This window comes from Myotis yumanensis, unplaced genomic scaffold (assembly GCF_028538775.1).
Source record: "Myotis yumanensis isolate MYYU_CA2020_CCGP unplaced genomic scaffold, mMyoYum1.0.hap1 SCAF_4, whole genome shotgun sequence".
Taxonomy (NCBI): domain Eukaryota; kingdom Metazoa; phylum Chordata; class Mammalia; order Chiroptera; family Vespertilionidae; genus Myotis; species Myotis yumanensis.
Genome location: NW_027223755.1, coordinates 7,618,030 through 7,637,048, shown reverse-complemented (window position 1 = coordinate 7,637,048; position 19,019 = coordinate 7,618,030). Strand labels below are relative to the sequence as shown.

The following is a 19,019-nucleotide window of genomic DNA, read 5'->3' as shown; positions in this document are numbered from 1 at the left end:
CGTACTGTCCAATATTATCGGGTGCACTAAGCCACACCTCAGCTGTGTGCAATTGTTTGCTCATATGCATTTACTAGACCTATTCCATATAAATTTAAAATTACAGTAATACAGCCCTAGCTGATTTGGTTCAGTGGGTAGAGCGTTGGGCCTGTGGACTGAAGAGTCCCGGGTTCGATTCCGGTCAACAGCACATGCCTGGATTTGTAGGCTCGATTCCCAGTAGGGGCATGGAGGAGGCAGCCAATCAATGATTCTCTCTCATCATTGATGTTTCTATCTCTCTCTCCCTCTCCCTTCCTCTCTGAAATCAATAAAAATACACTTACAAAAAAAAAAAGCCCATCAAAATAATTCAAAATACATTTTAAAAAATAAAATTACAGTAATACATATAGAAAACTTTTCTGTGAAATTAAACTTTTCAGACTTAATTTAAATTACATAAAAAGTGTCAACATAAGAAAAACAGGTAAACTAATTTGTCAATTTTTAACATACGCATTCAGAAAACCTACTTTATTATATAATGGACTTTTGGCTTTAACAGACATACCTTCACCCGAATTAGTCCATTATGTCGAGGTTTTACTGTACTAAAATTGTGTGACATGGGAAGTATTTGGAAATCCTTTCATAGGTTATCTTTAAGACTAGGCTAGATCATTGGTCCTCACAGCGGGCATGGCATATAAAAAGAAACTGTTAGCATGTAAAAATAAACTGTTAGAATTGTATATGTATATTTACTTTTAATATAATCCTTAATTCTGTTTTTGTATGTGTTATATTAAGTTTCAAAAATATTAGTATAATGGTTCCTATTTTTGTGTATGTTATATTAAGTATCAAAAATAGTATAATAGTTCCTATTATAAAATTTATTAGGATACAATATGCATAATTTGGGATGCTTTTATTTTTTTTAACTGATGGGAAATGCAATCTAAAGAGATTGGCATTAACTAAGTTATTTAGCCAACTACTGAAGGTTTTCAATCATTGAAATGAACAGATTAGAGATATAACTCAGTATTAAAATATTTAAATATTAATTGGCTGTTTATTTCTTAAAGTTGAGATTTTGAAAATAACTAATCTTCTGCTATCAGCATTTTATCTATTTGCTCTAAACTTTTTTTAGTTGACCCATTATCCTTCTAATTTTACTGACTCATGTGATACTGTCCTTAGGTAAAGTAGTCGATAGTGGTATTTAATACAGTTGTGTTTATCGAATTATCTTATCACATCATTATAATGGGACTAAGTGAAATAATTTTTCTGTCATTTAGATATTCTAAACGTTACAACTTTTTTCTTAAAATATGGTTTAATCTGATGGAAATTGTTTTAAAATAAATCTTAATATTTGTATTCCTAATTGTGTACCAGTGTCATCAAACTCACATCTCATTTCTTTTCAGTTTTCTCGTAAATTCTATATAGCCCAGTGGTTCCGTGACACAACTTTGGAAACAGAAAAAGCAATGAAATCACAAAAAGATGAGGAATCATCTGAAGGTACACATCACGCAAAGGAAGTTGAGACAACTGGTCAAATTATGCATCGAGCTGAAAACCGGAAAAAGTTTCTTAGAAGCATTATCAAAACCACACCTTCTCAGTTCAGCACATTAAAGTAAGATCTAGAGCAAACACATCTTTACTTTCTTATTTATTTCTCTTTGAAATCTATTTACTTATTTTATAAGAAATTAAATAAAATTAAAATTTAATAACTTTTTATTGCAGGATGAACTCTGATACTGTGGACTATGATGATGCTTGTTTGATTGTTCGATACTTGGCCTCTATGAGGCCGTTTGCCCAGAGCTTTGATATTTATTTGACACAGGTAAACTGGACCAAAATTCCTTATACAATGGTATTTATCTAATTCTGGCTATTTGTGGGAGTAGTATATGATATCTCTTCATTATTGGGAATAGATGAAGATTATGAAAGTAGCATTTGTTTCTATGTTGACAATAGATTTTTACTCACTTATATAAAAACTAGAGGCCCAGTGCACGAAATTCATGCACTGGAGGTGAGGTGTCCCTCAGCCCGGCCTGCACCCTTTCACAGTCTGGGACCCCTCGGGGGATGTCCACCTGCTGGCTTAGGCCCCCAGGGATTGGGTCTAAGCCGGCAGGTGGACATCCCTCTCGCAATCTGAGAACCCTCATTCCTTACCACTTGGCTCGCTGCTCCTTAGCACTGCGGCAGAGGCGGGAGAAGCTCGCCACTGCCACTGCATTCGCCAGCCATGAGCTAGGCTTCTGGCTCAGCAGCCAGTCCCCCTGTGGGAATGCACTGACCACCAGGGGGCAGCTCCTGCATTGAGCGTCTGCCCTTGGTGGTCAGTATGCATCATAGCAACTGGTTGTTCTGGTCATTCCACTGTAATGATTGCTTAGGCTTTTATTATATAGATTCGAGAAAAATATGATATTTTTAATCTTTTGTTTGCATGCTATATTTTGTTGAAATGTTAAATGTTGTAAAATTTATGAAAATGTCATTGTTTGCTTGGCAGATCCTTCGAGTTCTTGGGGAAAATGCAATTGCCGTTCGAACAAAAGCCATGAAGTGTTTATCTGAGGTTGTTGCTGTAGACCCCAGTATCCTAGCAAGGGTAAAGAGGAGCGCACATGATTCTTATCTGAACTTTCTATTCAAATTAAAATATTAGCTTTAAGTGTAAATTATATTTTCTTTGTTTTTCTTTAGCTTGATATGCAGCGTGGGGTTCATGGGCGATTGATGGATAACTCCACTAGTGTCCGGGAAGCAGCAGTAGAATTACTAGGTCGATTTGTCCTTTGTCGACCTCAGCTTGCTGAGCAGTATTATGATATGCTGATTGAAAGAATATTGGTTTGTTGTTTTGTTATTTTTATTATGATTCATGAATATAATTTGGTTTTCCTAGTACTGTCACATTATTTTTAATGTTAAGTTAGAAAAGTAAATACCAATTACATATTTATATTGCCCAATCTGTGGACTGTAGCAGCTTTCTAAAGAAGGATGTATTCCAGGAAATCTGCTCAATACTCTAGAAAATCATTGGTCAAAATTGGATTCCTTTTTTCAGTTACTATTGCCCTTTGATTATGTCAGTTTATTATGAGTAAATGATAGGAACTACATGGCATAGTTAAATATTTTGGTTAGGAATCTGGAGTAATTATATATATCAGTGTACATATAAACAGGAAGAATTATTTCAATGAGAATTAAGTACAGAACTTTGATATCTGACAGTATTTTTTAATTATTTATGTGTGTCTGCATGATGTTTTCTTAAAGCTGAATTATGACACGCAAGTTAAACCAGAAAGTCATTTGTGTCTTAAGAACAAACTTAAATACTGTTCTAAGATACATAATTTTCTTATATGTCATGGATTTCTCTGGTCCTCGAGCATTTTCCTGGAATATAAGAGGAACCATTGGAATTACTAGATACCTGCGGAATCTACATACCACGCACTGCAGGCATATTGACTTCTTCTATAACTCGACTGAGATGCACTAGGCACATAAAATGACAGTTTACCACCTTTAGTCTAATATCAGAATATTGTTTGATTGAGAGTTATAGATAATTTCAGCTTCCACTTTCATACAATCTTGATTGAAACAAAGTATTTAAGAATGGAAGAATTTTAGTGCCTTAGTGTTTTCAAGAGTGAAGGGCGAAACCTATAGGATTTCCAAACTAATGAACTCTGACAGTATCTGCCCTAGGAATATATTCTAAATATTTTCACAATTGCTAAACTGCATAATGGAAATAATTTTACACACTAAGTGTTCTATGCTTTTTATTTATTTTTAAAACTCTTTAATTATGAAAATTTGTAACATTAAAGAAAAATAGTACATTGACCACCCATGTATCCACCACCATGTCATCTATATTCTTTGCTAAATTAGTTTAAATTAAAACATATTACTACTTCTACCATAGATATTTGAGCTTAATTCTCAAAAAAATTTGCACCCAAACAAAATATCATCTGATAACCAGTTCATATTCAAATTCTTCAGTTATCCCAAATACTGAATGGAAAAAATTTTTTTTAAACAATCTAATGAAAGATCATTGCATTTGCTGGTCATGTTTTAAAATTTAGGGTATTTTCTAACTCTTTTAAACACTTCTCCTTGTCAGACCAGGTCAGTCTTCATATTCTTCATTGTTTTGTTTAATTTGTTTTTTTGTTTTTTTGTATTTCCTATAAACCATAAGATAGTGGCAATGGTTTGATTAGACTTACGTTAGACATTTTTGCTAAAAGTGTTTCATATGCTGTTTAAGTGCCAGGCAATATTCTGAAAGCTTCATGTTAACTATCTCATTTAATTTTGGCAAACTTTTACTCTAGTATTGTATTCAGTGCTAACTATTTAATATTTTTCCATGGATTAGATATATCTTAAAATAATGACAATATAAAATAACCCATGTTTATAGTAACATCAGTAAGATGGCACATAAAGAAGAAATATGTAGACCATATTTATCATGTTACTACATAGTAACTATTCTGCTTGTTAAAATTTATTTTCTAACTAGAGGCCCGGTACACGAAATCCTGTGCACTGGAGGGGTCCTTCAGCCCGGCCTGCAACCTCTCGCAGTCTGGGACCCCTCGTGAGATGTCTGACTGCCGGCTTAGGCCTGATCCCTGAAGCCAGCAGTCAGACACTACCTCGCAGTCCGGGACCCCTGGCTCCTTACTGCCTGCCTGCAGCAGAGGCGGGAGAGGCTCCCTCCACCTCCGCTGCACTCACCAGCCGTGAGCCCAGCTTCTAGCTGAGCAGAGCACATTGACCACCAGGGGGCAGCTCCTGCATTGAGCATCTGCCCCATGATGGTCAGTGTGCATCATGGCAACTGGTTGTTCCACCATTCGGTCAGTTTGCATATTAGGGTTTATTATATAGGATTTTATTTTATCAGATTTTATACATCTAGGAATATCGATTTTTTTTTTTTACATTTAAAAATACCTTTCTGTTCTTAGGATACTGGTATCAGTGTCAGGAAAAGAGTAATAAAGATCCTAAGAGACATCTGTATTGAACAACCAACATTTCCAAAAATTACAGAAATGTGTGTAAAAATGATTCGCAGAGTTAATGATGAAGAGGGCATTAAGGTAAGATAAAACATTGACTACTTAAATATCATTTTTCATAAATGTTTTTAAATAATTTAAATGCTTATATCTAGATTTTTGTTGATATAAATATAAGAGGTGGGCAAAAGCAGGTTTACAGTTTGTATGGAAAATAATGCAATAATTAATAAATAATAATATAAGAATAAACTTTCGCATACTCACAACTGTAAACCTACTTTTGCCCATCCATATATATAAAACTTTACAAGTCAGTATTTTTAGGTTGTAAATTCAAGAAAAGACTTACTTTAATACATACTTATTTCTAGATCTTGTATTAATTAATAAAAGTAATCTTTCTCAAATTTAGCAATTATAATATCTAATGTCATAGAGATTGCAGTATATATATAGGAAGTTATTATCAAATTAAAGTAACTTTGATTTTTTTGCATGACATATGCTTGGTTTTCTAAGTTAGTAAATAGTTTGTTGAAAATTTTATCCTGAGTTTATTAGTGAATTTACATATATGTGATTATTCCAATATTTGGGTTTTTTTTAAAATAAATTCTCCCCCAAAAGTAGTAAAAGTATTTTTTGTTGTTGTTTAAAACATTTGAGTGTATACTATGCAAAAATTCTAGGCAAGGCATATTGTCACCCATTTAAAATATTTACCAAATATTTGGTGAGAAATTGGTGATTTTTTTAAAAACTGAGAAATTCATACCAAGAATTCCCAGTAACTTGTATTTTAATTAGTTATTTATAGCTTTCTACTAGGCTTTAATAAGAATTTGGGGTTGTGAACTTTGCCATCTTTGTTTAAATTAGTTAATTTGAACATTTTCTTTCTTCTAGAAATTAGTAAATGAAACATTCCAAAAACTCTGGTTTACTCCAACTCCACACAATGACAAGGAAGCAATGACAAGGAAAATTTTAAACATCACTGATGTGGTAAGAAAGACAGCAACAAGGCGATGGTCCCTATAGGTGCAAAACTAGTTGAGATCTGCCCCATTTTACAAAAGGAGGGACAATATTGAGATATTTGGTTAACCTCGACACTTAGTACTACGTCCCTTATTTTATACTAGAGGCCTAGTCTCAGCCCCAGCCAGCCCTCACAGCCCCGGCTTCATCAGGAGGGTCGTCTGGACAGTTGTTCTGCTTTTTGGTCTAATTAACATATTAGCTCTTTATTATATAGGATTTCTGGAGATACTTGAGGGATGCAATTAAGATGAGGTTGGTGTTCCTACATAGCTCCATATTTTGACATTCATTGACTTAAAGCGTGAATTCTAAAATTCTTCAAATTCCTCCAATCATTGAAAACTGAGAAAGAAAGAAATGAATGATGAATAGATAACAATAATAGCCCAAGGATACAACCTAAAATGAGATAATAATTACTACCTTTTTCAGAATACATGAATTAAGATTAGTTTTATTATGTTTAACTGTGAAACTATAGATTTTTTGACCCACAATACTTGTCATATTTTGAACATAAGAAATTTTATATTACCAATTACATGATTATCTGTTTCACGGATGTCTTTAAATCTGCTAACTAGCAGGAAAATATGAAGCAAACATTTCCATTTTTATTGCTTTAGACCAGTGGTTCTCAACCTTCCTAATGCCGCGACCCTCATGTTGTGGTGACCCCCAATTTCATTGTTACAAACTGAACATAATTAAAGCATAGTGATTAATCACAAAAACAATATATAATTATATATGTATTTTCCGATGGTCTTAGGCGACCCCTGTGAAAGGGTCGTTCGACCCCCAAAGGGGTCACGACCCACAGGTTGAGAACTGCTGCTTTAGACCTTACACATTTTTCTGACACCATATGATTCAAGTTATTGTTCAAAATGTAATGCCACATTTAATTTCAGTACATTACACTATTTTTTAATGTATTCTAAAATATCTATAATAATAAAAGCACAATATGCTAATTAGACCGGATGTCTTTCCAGACAACCTTCTGGATGAAGGGAAGCCTGGTTCCCGGGTGCTGGAGGGAAGCTGGTGCCAGCATCCGGGGGAGGGAAGGCTTACTCTTGCATGAATTTTATGCATCGGACCTCTAGTTTTTAGAATAAAATTCTTTAACATTGGTAAATTATCAACTTACTGAAAATAATAGTTTACTTTAAAAATAAAATTTTTACTTGAGGGCATTGAAGAGGCATTTATATACCTAAGGCTAAAGCATAAAAGAATGTTTTATTCAGAGTAGGTAAATTTGTAATTTTGATATTTTCACTATATTTTTCCTCCATAGGTTGCAGCATGCAGAGATACTGGATATGACTGGTTTGAGCAACTCCTTCAAAACGTGAGTGTTATTTTGACTCCTGATAACAGATAACATGAAATTTAATAGTTCTTTGTAGACTTTATGATGTAATAGAACACTTTCAGTTATTTTTTAAGTTTTTGCCTTTTTGATAGGGACAGTTTATTTCAGTATATTAGACTGAATGTTATGGTTAATACCACTATTTAATCCATTATTCAATTACTTATTACAAGTAAGTGTTTTACATCAGTAATTGAAATTCTATCTTCCCTTCCAGATAATTATTTTTTCTTATCCCTTTAATCTAGATAAAAGAGCTATAAATATACAGATTGCATTAAATATATATTTACATACTTTGATATAAAACATGTAGGATTTCCTATAGTAGTGCAGAATTAAGCCACAATTCATATTCTTTTAAAATTTCCTAAATAGGAATGTTTATCTCCCTACAAATTTTTTATTCAGAATTTTTAAATACATAGAATTACCCATCACCCAGCTTCAAAAATTATCAGCATTTTCCCAATCTTGTTTTATCTGTCCCTCCCCAATTTTTTTTCTGTAATACTTTTAAAGCAGTTCCCATACTTTATATCATTTCATCCATAAATGCTTTAGTATCTGTCTCTAACAGAAATTACTTCAAAACACAATTTCATTGTCACCTATATCAAAATAAATATTAATAAGTTATTCCCTAATATCTAATACTTAGTCAATGTTCACATTTCCTTAATTGTCTCAAAAATATATTTTTACAGTTGGTTTGCAGTTGTTTTGATTGATAAGGCTCTTAAGTCTCATAATCTATAATACTCGATCCCTCACACCTACTTTTTTCATGCCACTTACATGTTTTTCTGTAGACTATTCCACATTTCTGGATTTCATAGATCTCTTCCTTCTGGTGTCATTTAAGTTGTTCCTCTATCCACCATTTTTTTTCTGTAACCTCTTAGATCTAGGGGCTTAATATTAAAGTTCAGTTTTGAGAGTAAAAGACAAGAATACTTCATAGGTGATGCTGAATGTTATTGCATCACATCAGGAGGCACATATTTGTCCCATTTTCAGTAATCTCTGAGTTTACTGATGCGTCTGTTATAAAGTTTTTCAGGATTAGTTTTAAATAATGGTTACCTAGATTCATTATTTTCATTAGAAGGTACAAAATACTGATTTTTTCCTAATTATTTTGTTTCATATTAAAAAGGAATTTTGTACTGATTATTACTGTAAACATAGTTTGTACAGGAAAGGCAGAGGAAATGCTTGATTTCTTTACATTAATTTTCTCAATAATGAATTTTCATATCATCCTCCAAATATGACTAGTTAGGTTTTTCATTTTTCAGTATGAGTATGAATTAATAGATTTTTATGTATTTTAATTTATTGCAGTCATTCTTTTTGAAGCTCAGATTGTCCCATCTTTGCCCATTGTTAGTCCCTTCAAGTTGGTCTTATATACTTTTTATGTAATCTTATTGCTCTTTTGTAACTTGAATAACTTCTACCTCTACAAGATGCCCCTAGACCAGTGATGGCGAACCTTTTGAGCTCGGCGTGTCAGCATTTTGAAAAACCCTAACTTAACTCTGGTGCCGTTGTCACATATAGAAATTTTTTGATATTTGCAACCATAGTAAAACAAAGATTTATGTTTTTGATATTTATTTTATATATTTAAGTGCCATTTAACAAAGAAAAATCAACCAAAAAAATGAGTGTCATAGGTTCGCCATCACTGCCCTAGACTCATCTTGTACATTTCCTGCCCCAAATCTGAAATTGGTCATTTTCCAAGGAGTCCTAATTCTCTTCAGTGGGAATAATCTAGGTGCTGTGACTGTTTGTTGCTAAGAGTTATCATAGCTTTGGACCTTTTTAAAATATGCATTTTTTTAGAAAAAGAAATCAAGAATTTATATTGATTTTTTTTTTATGTATTTTATTGATTTCAGAGAGAGGGAGGGAAAGGGAAAGCGATAAGAAACATCAATGATGAGAATCATTGATCGGCTGCCTCCTTCATGCCTCCCCTCCCACCCCCCACCCCATACCACTGGGGATCAAGCCCTGACTGCAAGTTGAACCGTGCCCTCCTGGTTCATGTGTTGACATTCAACCACTGAGCTACACAGGCCGCACTGTATTGATATTTTTAATTCAAATTTAAGATCATGAGATTCTTTTTATTTTATCTTATTCTTCCCTCCAAGTGTGAAAATTGGTTCCCAAGGAAATAAACACAATTTTTATTTGCTTTGCCCCACTATATTTACAGTAAGATTATTGAATATAGCTTGATATTTTTGCGTTTCTTTTTATCTGTAGCACACCATAAGAAATCTACCTTGAAATAACATTTTTTCTGTTTGATTATATCAATAATTTACTGTCTAATGAAGTTGATTTCTTCTGTTTACTTATAAATTTTTAGCTTTTAAATTTTAAACAATATTTTTAGTAATAAAATAGTATTTAATGATATTTTAACAACCAAAATGTTTTATTGAGGCATAATTTACATGCAAAAATATTCACTAATTTTAGGTATACAGTTTTATTAATTTTAATAATTATATACAGTGATGTAACCTCCAGCACAATTAAGATATAGAATATCACCCTTAAAAGCTTCCTTATGCCTCTTTGTAAAGGATCCCCTCCCTCTGACCCTAGGAAGCCACGGGTCTACCTTTTGTCACTATAATTGTACCTTTTGTAGAATTTTATTTCAGTGGAATCATGCAGCTTGAATGATTACAAGTCCAGTTGGCTTAAGCTGTGTTTTACTTCTCTTAATTAGGAGAATATTGGCGGTATATTAATATTTTATTCCTTCTTATTGATAAGTGGTATCAATAATATCATCATTTCTTTTTTCAATTTTATTTATTAAATTGATTGGGGTGACATTGGTCAACATGAACATATAGGTGTCAGGTGTGGGTTTCTATGTTACAAGATTTGTATATTGCACCATGTGCCCACCACCCAAAGTAAATATTCTCCTGTCACCTTATATTAGGACCCTTTGTCCCTCAACCCCCTTCCCTCTAGCAACCACTGCACTGTTTGTGTTAATGAGTTTCAGTTTTATATCCCACACTAGAGGCCTGATGCACAGTGCAAGGGGCTCAGCCCCTGCTGCTGCAGCTTCGTCTGGAAGGACGTCCAGAAGGACATCTGGTCTAATTAGCATATTGCCCTTTTATTATAGATATGAGTGAAATCATATGGTTCTTAGCTTTTTCTGACTGACTGATTTTTTTTATTATTAAATCTTTATTGTTCAGATTACATTTGTTCCTCCCCCCCCCCCCCCACATAACTCCCCTCTTCCCAGTTCCCGCCCCACCCTCCGCCCTCACTCCCCACCCACTGTCCTCATCCATAGGTGCACGATTTTTGTACAGTCTCTTACCGTATCTCCCATTCCCCTTTCCCCCCCAAGAATAGTCAATCCATTCCCTTTCTATGTCCCTGATTCATTATAATCACCAGTTCATTCTGTACATCAGATTATTTATTCATTTGATTCTTAGATTCACTTGTTGATAGATGCATGTTTGTTGTTCACAATTTGTATCTTTACCTTTTTCTTCTTCCTCTTCTTAAAGGATACCGTTCAGCATTTCGTATAATACTGGTTTAGTGGTGGTGAACTCCTTTAGCTTTTCCTTATCTGTGAAGCTCTTTATTTGACCTTCAATTTTGAATGATAGCTTTGCTGGATAAAGTAATCTTGGTTGTAGGTTCTTGGTATTCATCACTTTGAATATTTCTTGCCACTCCCTTCTGGCCTGCAAAGTTTCTGTTGAGAAATCAGCTGACAGTCGTATGGGTATTCCCTTGTAGGTAATTGAGTCTCTTTCTCTTGCTGCTTTTAAGATTCTCTCTTTGTCTTTTGCTCTTGGCATTTTAATTATGATGTGTCTTGGTGTGGTCCTCTTTGGATTCCTTTTGTTTGGGGTTCTCTGCGCTTCTTGGACCTGTAAGTCCATTTCTTTCACCAGGTGGGGGAAGTTTTCTGCCATTATTTCTTTAAATAGGTTTTCAATATCTTGCTCTCTCTCATCTTCTGGCACCCCTATTATTCTGATGTTTGTACGCTCGAAGCTGTCCCAGAGGCTCCTTACACTATCTTCGTATTTTTGGATTCTTTTTTCATTTTGCTTTTCTGGTTGGGTGTTTTTTGCTTCTTCGCATTTCAAATCTTTGACTTGATTCTTGCGCTCCTCTGGTCTTCTATTTGGTGTCTGTATAATATTCTTTATTTCAGTCCGTGTATGCTTAATTTCTAGTTGGTTCTTTATCATAGCATCGAGGTTCTCATTAGATTTCGTGAGGCTCTCATCAAGTTTATTGGCAGCTTCTAGCACATTATTGCAAGCCCTCAAAATTGCGTTTTTTAGCTCTATATCCTCCATTTCTGTCATGTTTTTTTGTCTCCGCATTTTTTATGCTTTCTTGGTGCACCCCCTTGTGGTCTTTGTGTGCAGTCTTGTTCTAGTTAAGCCTTGATTGTTGTAGTTAATACTAGAGGGATTTCACCACCAGGCCGACTGGCTGTGAGAATCAGCTGTGTCTGCTTCGGGAAAACTTCTGTCCTCTGGAGAGGTGCTAATCTAGCCTTTGCCTGAGGCTATCCGGCAAATGGCTCTGCACAGGGCTTGGGCGGGGCGGGCTCAACAGGGCGGGCAGAGGGAGCAGTTATGGCTGCTCTCAGTCCCGTTCCCAGAGGCTCTGCTTCTCAGAACCCCAGCAACCGCTGCAAACCTTGGAGAGAAAGCTGCCCTCACGTTCCAACTGATGCCAGACAATCCCGCTTCTCCCGTTTGAGTCTGAGTCCCTAGAGACTCGCCCGGATCTGCAGTTCAGAGTCTGAGACTCCCTCCTGATTGAAAATGACAACCACGCCCTCAGCCACCAGCCCGCTTTGTGTGCGCATCTCTGCACCTTTGTATTTTCCACACTGCGCTTCCTCTGAGCCTCGGTATGCTGTTGTCTTTCCTTCTAGTTGAAGAGTCTCTTCTCAGCCAGCCTTCCTGTGGTTCTGGGTGATGTCCGTTCCGTCTTTTAGTTGTATTTTTGAAGTGGTTGTTTGCGGCAGCAAACTCCAGTGTTTACCTATGCCACCATCTTGGTCTCTTCTGACTGACTTATTTCACTTAGCATAATGTTCTCAGAGTGCATCCATGTTGTTGCAAATGGCACTATTTCGTCCTTTTTTATACAGCAACATAAATGAACAATAAGAATTTATGCAGAGTAAAGGAAGCTTTACACCAAGCATGTTCAAACTAAAGGCTAACACAGGCCAAATAAACCAGGTTTAAGTTTATGTGGGCTTCAAAAACACAAAAGCTTCAATTTTCATAGAAACGTAGGTTTATTTCAATAGAGACATGCTGAATACAGAGGGCTGAAATAAATGTGTAATTGTTAACATAAAATAATAGAACATTTTAATAAAAATTAATATTTTTTCTTGAACATTAATTTACCAGACACTGAATAACTGCACAAATTAATAAGCGTAATGCAAATAAACCTATTTTTCTTGTTCTCCGAAAGCAAAATATTTCCTGTTGCTCACACCGAACAAGTCAGTCCAAGACTAATGACGTGGCAAGGCTACTAAAATATTCCCTGCTAGTATTAGTGGAGAGAAATGGTGCGCCTGTGCATAAGGGAAATAAATGCAACACAATTATAGTAATCAGTCATTAGCAAACATTGTAGTTCGTTATTAATAATTATGTATAACAGGATATTGTAAAAATTAAGTTATGAAATTTTTATGAAGGCGTTTCTTACATACTGGTATATTGGCTGGACCGCAAAAATATTCACTGTGGGTCACATGCAGCCTGCAGGCCGCCAGTTTGACATGATTGCTTTAGACAGAAGAGTACATACAGTGGGGCCTTGACTTAAGAGTTTAATTCGTTCTGAGACCGAGCTCGTTAAGGAGCTCGTTAACCCAAATTACTCTATCAACTCAATGCAAAAAATCGGCCGAGAGACAGCTGGTATCTCAAAAAACTCGTTAGTCGGGACACTCGTAAGTCAAGGCCCCACTGTATATTGCAGGGGGCCAGGGATTGGCTTGGAAGAAATATGAGAGAACTTTTGGGGTAATGGTAATAGTCTGTCAGTGGTCAAGATTACCTGTGATTTGTCAGAAATGCAAGTGCTAAGGCTTTACCCCAGGCTTCGTTAATCAGAAGGCGGGGCTCATCATTGCATATGTAAACAGCTTCTCCAGATGGTTCTGCTAAGCTAAAGATGGAGAACTACTGTTCTGTATCTTTGTTGGAGTTTGAATTACAATGATGAATGCATGTAATAAAACTCGACAAATGTACACTGAAGATTTATACATTTCATGTAAATTTTATCTCAAAAGAAAAGGGGGGTATACTGATATCTATGATTTACTTTTAAATACATCCAAAGTAAGGTGTGTATGTACATATTCATAAGCATACATATTTACATACTCATGGTTTAGCATCAGTGTGTATCTGTGGTTTAACATTAAAGAGTAAATATTTCAGTAATCATTTCAGAGGACACAGGACATTTCAAAATAAAATTTAATACCCTTGAATGATAACTTCTAACAAACTAAGAATAAAATAAAATCTGCAGAATAAACTGCAAAACCTAAAATGAAAGTTGCGCTAAATGGGAGAATGTTAAAAGATCTCATCAAAATCAAGTACAAAAAATATTCATCAAGCATGTCAAGGTGATTATAAAATGTGTTTGGAAAAGTAAAGAACTACTAGTAAATAATAATTGTTGCCTCTGAAAAATACACAAATAGTGATTTGCCTTACCATACATCGGGACTAATTTTTAAAAATATAATACTTAAGATATTATGATACTAAAGAAGAACTAACACCTATCCTTCTCAAACTATTCCAAAAAGTTCTAGAGTAGGGAAGACTCCCAAGGTTATTTTAAGATTGTATGGTTCTAAATAGACCAACGGAACAAGATAGAGAGCCTAGTAATAACCCTCCACATATAGGTTATAATTACTATAAAACAGAAGTGGCACTGCAGTTAATATGGAAAGGATTTTCAGTAAATGGGCTGGGACCACTGGATTTCTATAAGGAATTTTTTAAATTGATTCCTACTTCAACTAAACAATCAATGCAATATAGATTAAAGGAAATCTTTTAAAACTTGTAAGAAAATAGTATGTGAATACATTTTTGAAATTTTGGGGGGAAAGATTTCTTAAATAAGACACAAAAGCCATTAACCTTAAAAAGAGGTTGATAAATTTTACTACCTTAATATGAAGAACATTTAGGAATCGAAAGACCTCTTAAAGAAAGTGAAAATACAAGTCACCAACCGAGAAAAGATACTTGACATATATGTAACTGAGAAACTGTTATTAAGAAGATATAACGAACTCCTCACCTGCAAACCAATATAAGGCAAGAGTCCTGGCAGAAAAATGAGTAAAAGTCATGACTAGGCATTTTATAGAGGAAATAGCACATATGGCCTTTATGGTGTTCAACCTTATTAGTAATTCAGGGAATAACAGATCTAGACCACATATTACACCCACTTGATTGGTAAAAATTGAGAAGTCAGATGGTTTAAATTTTGGAGAAGAAATTAATTAAATATCTTTTTTTAAATATATTTTATTGATTTTTTACAGAGAGGAAGGGATAGGGATAGAGAGTTAGAAACATCAATGAGAGAGAAACATCGATTAGATGCTTCCTGCACACCCCCCACTGGGGATGTGCCTGCAACCAAGGTACATGCCCTTGACCGGAATCGAACCTGGGACCCTTGAGTCCGCAGGCTCACGCTCTATCAACTGAGCCAAACCGGTTAGGGCAATTAAATATCTCTTAAACACTGCTACTAATTGAGAAAATATTACAACCAATTTTTTAAAACGGCATTATTTCATAAAGTTGAGCATTCATGTGTCCTATGATCCAGCAATTTCGCTGTGAGGAACATATAACCAATAGAATCTTGCATATGTGCACCTGAAGACAAATGAAAGAGTGTTCATTATACCACTGAAATTGTAGTTATCCTATCTTCAGAAGAATGGATAAATGAATTGCAGTATAGACACACAATGGCTTGTTATGTAGTGGTGGAAACAAATAACCGTTACATCCAACAGCCTGGATGACAGTTAGTGGCATAATGTTGAATGAAAAAGGCAAAAAGATATAGACAACTACAACCCGTATACCTTTTACAAAGTTGAAAAATCAGGCACGATTATAAACAGTATACAGCTTAGAAAATTTTTTAAAGCAAAGAAATGATCAAATTCTTCATAGTGGTTACCTTGAAAGTGAAAAAGGAAGATACCATAATGGAAGGAGCACATTGGGAAATATAAATTATTGGAACTATTCTTATTCTTGAGTTGAGTTCACAGTGAATTGTTGTAAATAAATTAAAACAGCACCTATAGTATTGATGGTGTGTCATAAACCAACATTATGATTAGTACTTTTGTGTATACTTGATGTCTTGGAGAAGAAAGAGCAAAAACAGGGGTGAGGGAATCGTTTTCTACTCCTGCCTGAAAAAGACCAGGCCAGCATGTGCTTTTAATCACTGCTTAAGGAATTAAGTTATGGAGTAGGACAAAGAATTTGCTGTTCAGAATTGAAACTGGGTAAATTGAAGTCTTCTGCTTTGATTTATTTAAGTTTGAGGTGGGGACAGTGTATGTGTTATGTTATTCTGATTGCTATTAGTTGATTTAATCATCCATGCATCTTGCAGTGAAAGTGTAAATGTATGCATTCCAGTACCAGCCAGGTTTTTTTAAGTTTAATGTGAAATTTTATTTAATTCCTTAGTTATACTAGCCACATTTCAAGTGTTAAGTATATGCATGTGGCTCAGGGCAACCATATTGGACAGCACAGATATTTAGAACATTTCCATCATTGCAGAAACTTATATTGGACAGCATTAGAATTCTTCACAGAAATCAAATACACATTTCAACTTACTTAATATCCCCAGACTTCTATTAGCTAATCATTAAACAAAATAGATATGCCTCAGATGACTTTATCATTGCATTGAGCTATGATTATGAAAGATTGAATGGGATGGGGTCTTGGGGGGGTGTTTTTAGTGGGGTTGGCTATAGTTAGACTGATCTCTTCCTTATCTCGTTCATAACACTTTTCTAACATTGTTTATTAATAATTTGGCAAAGGATAACACAGAAGAAATCTAGACTTATGTTTTATAATTCCAAGATTTAAGGTGCAATTCTGATATAGTTACAATTATATAAATGATGTAATTAACACATAATTTTTGAGACATTAAAGGACTTGGAATAATGAGGAATGGAATTCTTTAAAATAATTCAATTAGCATTGAGTGGTACTCTTAAAAGAAGGTCACCTTTCTAATTTCTCTCATATCCTACCTCAGGTCCCACATACAGCAATTTAAATACTTCATACTAAAATTGTTTGAAAGTATTTATAAATTACTGGTTTATAACTTATTTTTTAAACATTTGTTTTATATTTTTGTTTATTTGCATTTTCAGTATTAAATTGTTAATAACAAATTGAAAAGCTTATTATGGACACATTAAATGCGTTTTTATTATTATTGCCTAATGAATAATTATACTGGGATCTTTTTTTTTATATATATACATATATAGTTGTTGAAGTCCGAAGAGGATTCCTCATATAAACCTGTGAAGAAAGCTTGTACTCAACTTGTTGATAACCTAGTTGAGCACATTCTTAAATATGAGGAATCTCTAGCTGGTAAGACATTTTATATATTGGTCATTAAGTTGATTTTATAAGATATTTTAAAATACTTTGGGCATATTTCTCATTTTTACCTCTGGCTCTGCTTAGCCTAATACTGAGCTACTTTACTCTTGAATGAAATCTGTTTTTTGTTTGATGTTGCAGCCTTGATTATATTGTTAAGGTTGACTAAGATTATTTAGAGCAATAAAGCATGGGCCTCATCTCTCACATATCTTTCGGTAGCATATCATTTTAGATGTCATATTAAACAGGAATAAAAAGAAACCCAGGGGCTAATACATACTTAGCTAATTGAACTCATTCAAAAACTGTTTGATATATTTTCAATCCTATAAAATTTTCTCTCAAAATGAAATTGGTTTAACTATTATAAAAATGTTTTGAAATGATTTGTAGTATATTCCTAATATTAATTTAATTGTTATATAAAAATGTGCTTAATCTTGCTTGAGCTAGTAAGCTATTAATATCTTTAATTTAAAAATTTTCTTAAATATTAGTGTTATATTATTTAGCAAATCAGTGGCAAGTCTAAAATTATTAATCAAATATAAATAATTATATGAAAACTATAAAAGTCAGATTTGCTATCTATTGCTTAAAGCACACAAGACTAACATGACTTGTATCACCTGATATACATTAATAAGGAACAATATTGGGGGTCATTCTCCAATATGGGGGCCAGTTGCCTCTTACAGAGGTACATTTATGGCACCTACGGAAACTTGATACCCTTTATATTTTTATACAGTACTTTTTCTTTAATGTTTTCTTCTTTTTTTCTTTTTTCTTCATTTTCCATGTGTACCTTTTTTTCTTTTTTTCTTTTTGTTCTGTTTTCTCTATCCTAGATTTTAAGGGTGATACTGTTGTCCCTTGATATTAAAAAGTTGCTAATCTCCTCTAAAAACTAATTAGCCATCCAAGAACCATTCTAACTAGCAACATTTTCCTCTCGCCTGAATAGTGTTTTGTTTTCCTTTTTAATGTAGCACTGGTCCAACTTCTTAATTTCTCACTCCCATCTTTTAACATTCTTCTACAGCTTCATTCCCCCAGTATCTTTAAACACAGTATCACCTCAGCTAAATTGGTTTTGTCTCCCTTTGCTAACTTTCTTTCCCATATTGACTTTTATCCATTTTTAGATATAACCAACATCCTGTCTCTTCCCAAAAGCCCATCTCTAAACTTCCGAACTTCTATTCTGTTTTTTAACTTAAATCCTCCTCCCCTCAGGGAAAACATTTGCCTTCTATAGTGCTGCCTCTTTGTCCTTTATTCTTAATATATGTAATTTATATATTAAAGATAAAAATGAAGTGCAGGAAGTCTAGTATCATAAGAAACTTTAATGAGTTATATTAAGGAATCTATTCAGAAGATAATATTGAGTAATTTAAATAATACTCTATATAATTTTCACTGCCTTGTCATATTTTAGTGTCTTATTTCTTGTTCATTTTTTCAGACTCTGACAATAAAGGTGTGAACTCTGGAAGATTGGTGGCTTGCATAACCACTTTGTTCTTATTCAGCAAAATAAGACCCCAGCTCATGGTTAAACATGCCATGACGATGCAGCCCTACCTCACCACTAAATGTAGTGTAAGTATAGAGCTTCCTGGTTTTCTCTTTATAGAAACCATGTACTAAATATTTTAACTTTAGCATTCAGTGTCATTCATATTTCACTGACAGATG

The 19,019-nt window shown here is 34.2% G+C and overlaps 1 protein-coding gene across 4 annotated transcripts in view; it reads left to right on the top strand.

The window, feature by feature from the left end:
* Positions 1-19,019, top strand: part of NIPBL (NIPBL cohesin loading factor) — a 187,377-nt gene that overhangs the window by 143,398 nt on the left and 24,960 nt on the right. For all 4 annotated transcript variants that reach the window (XM_070411818.1, XM_070411820.1, XM_070411817.1 and 1 more), the window contains 9 exons: positions 1,428-1,642; positions 1,756-1,858; positions 2,543-2,641; positions 2,737-2,883; positions 5,043-5,177; positions 6,006-6,104; positions 7,450-7,503; positions 17,192-17,300; positions 18,787-18,923. In XM_070411818.1, the coding sequence (XP_070267919.1) occupies positions 1,428-1,642; positions 1,756-1,858; positions 2,543-2,641; positions 2,737-2,883; positions 5,043-5,177; positions 6,006-6,104; positions 7,450-7,503; positions 17,192-17,300; positions 18,787-18,923 (1,098 nt within the window). The remainder of the gene's footprint in view (positions 1-1,427; positions 1,643-1,755; positions 1,859-2,542; positions 2,642-2,736; positions 2,884-5,042; positions 5,178-6,005; positions 6,105-7,449; positions 7,504-17,191; positions 17,301-18,786; positions 18,924-19,019) is intronic.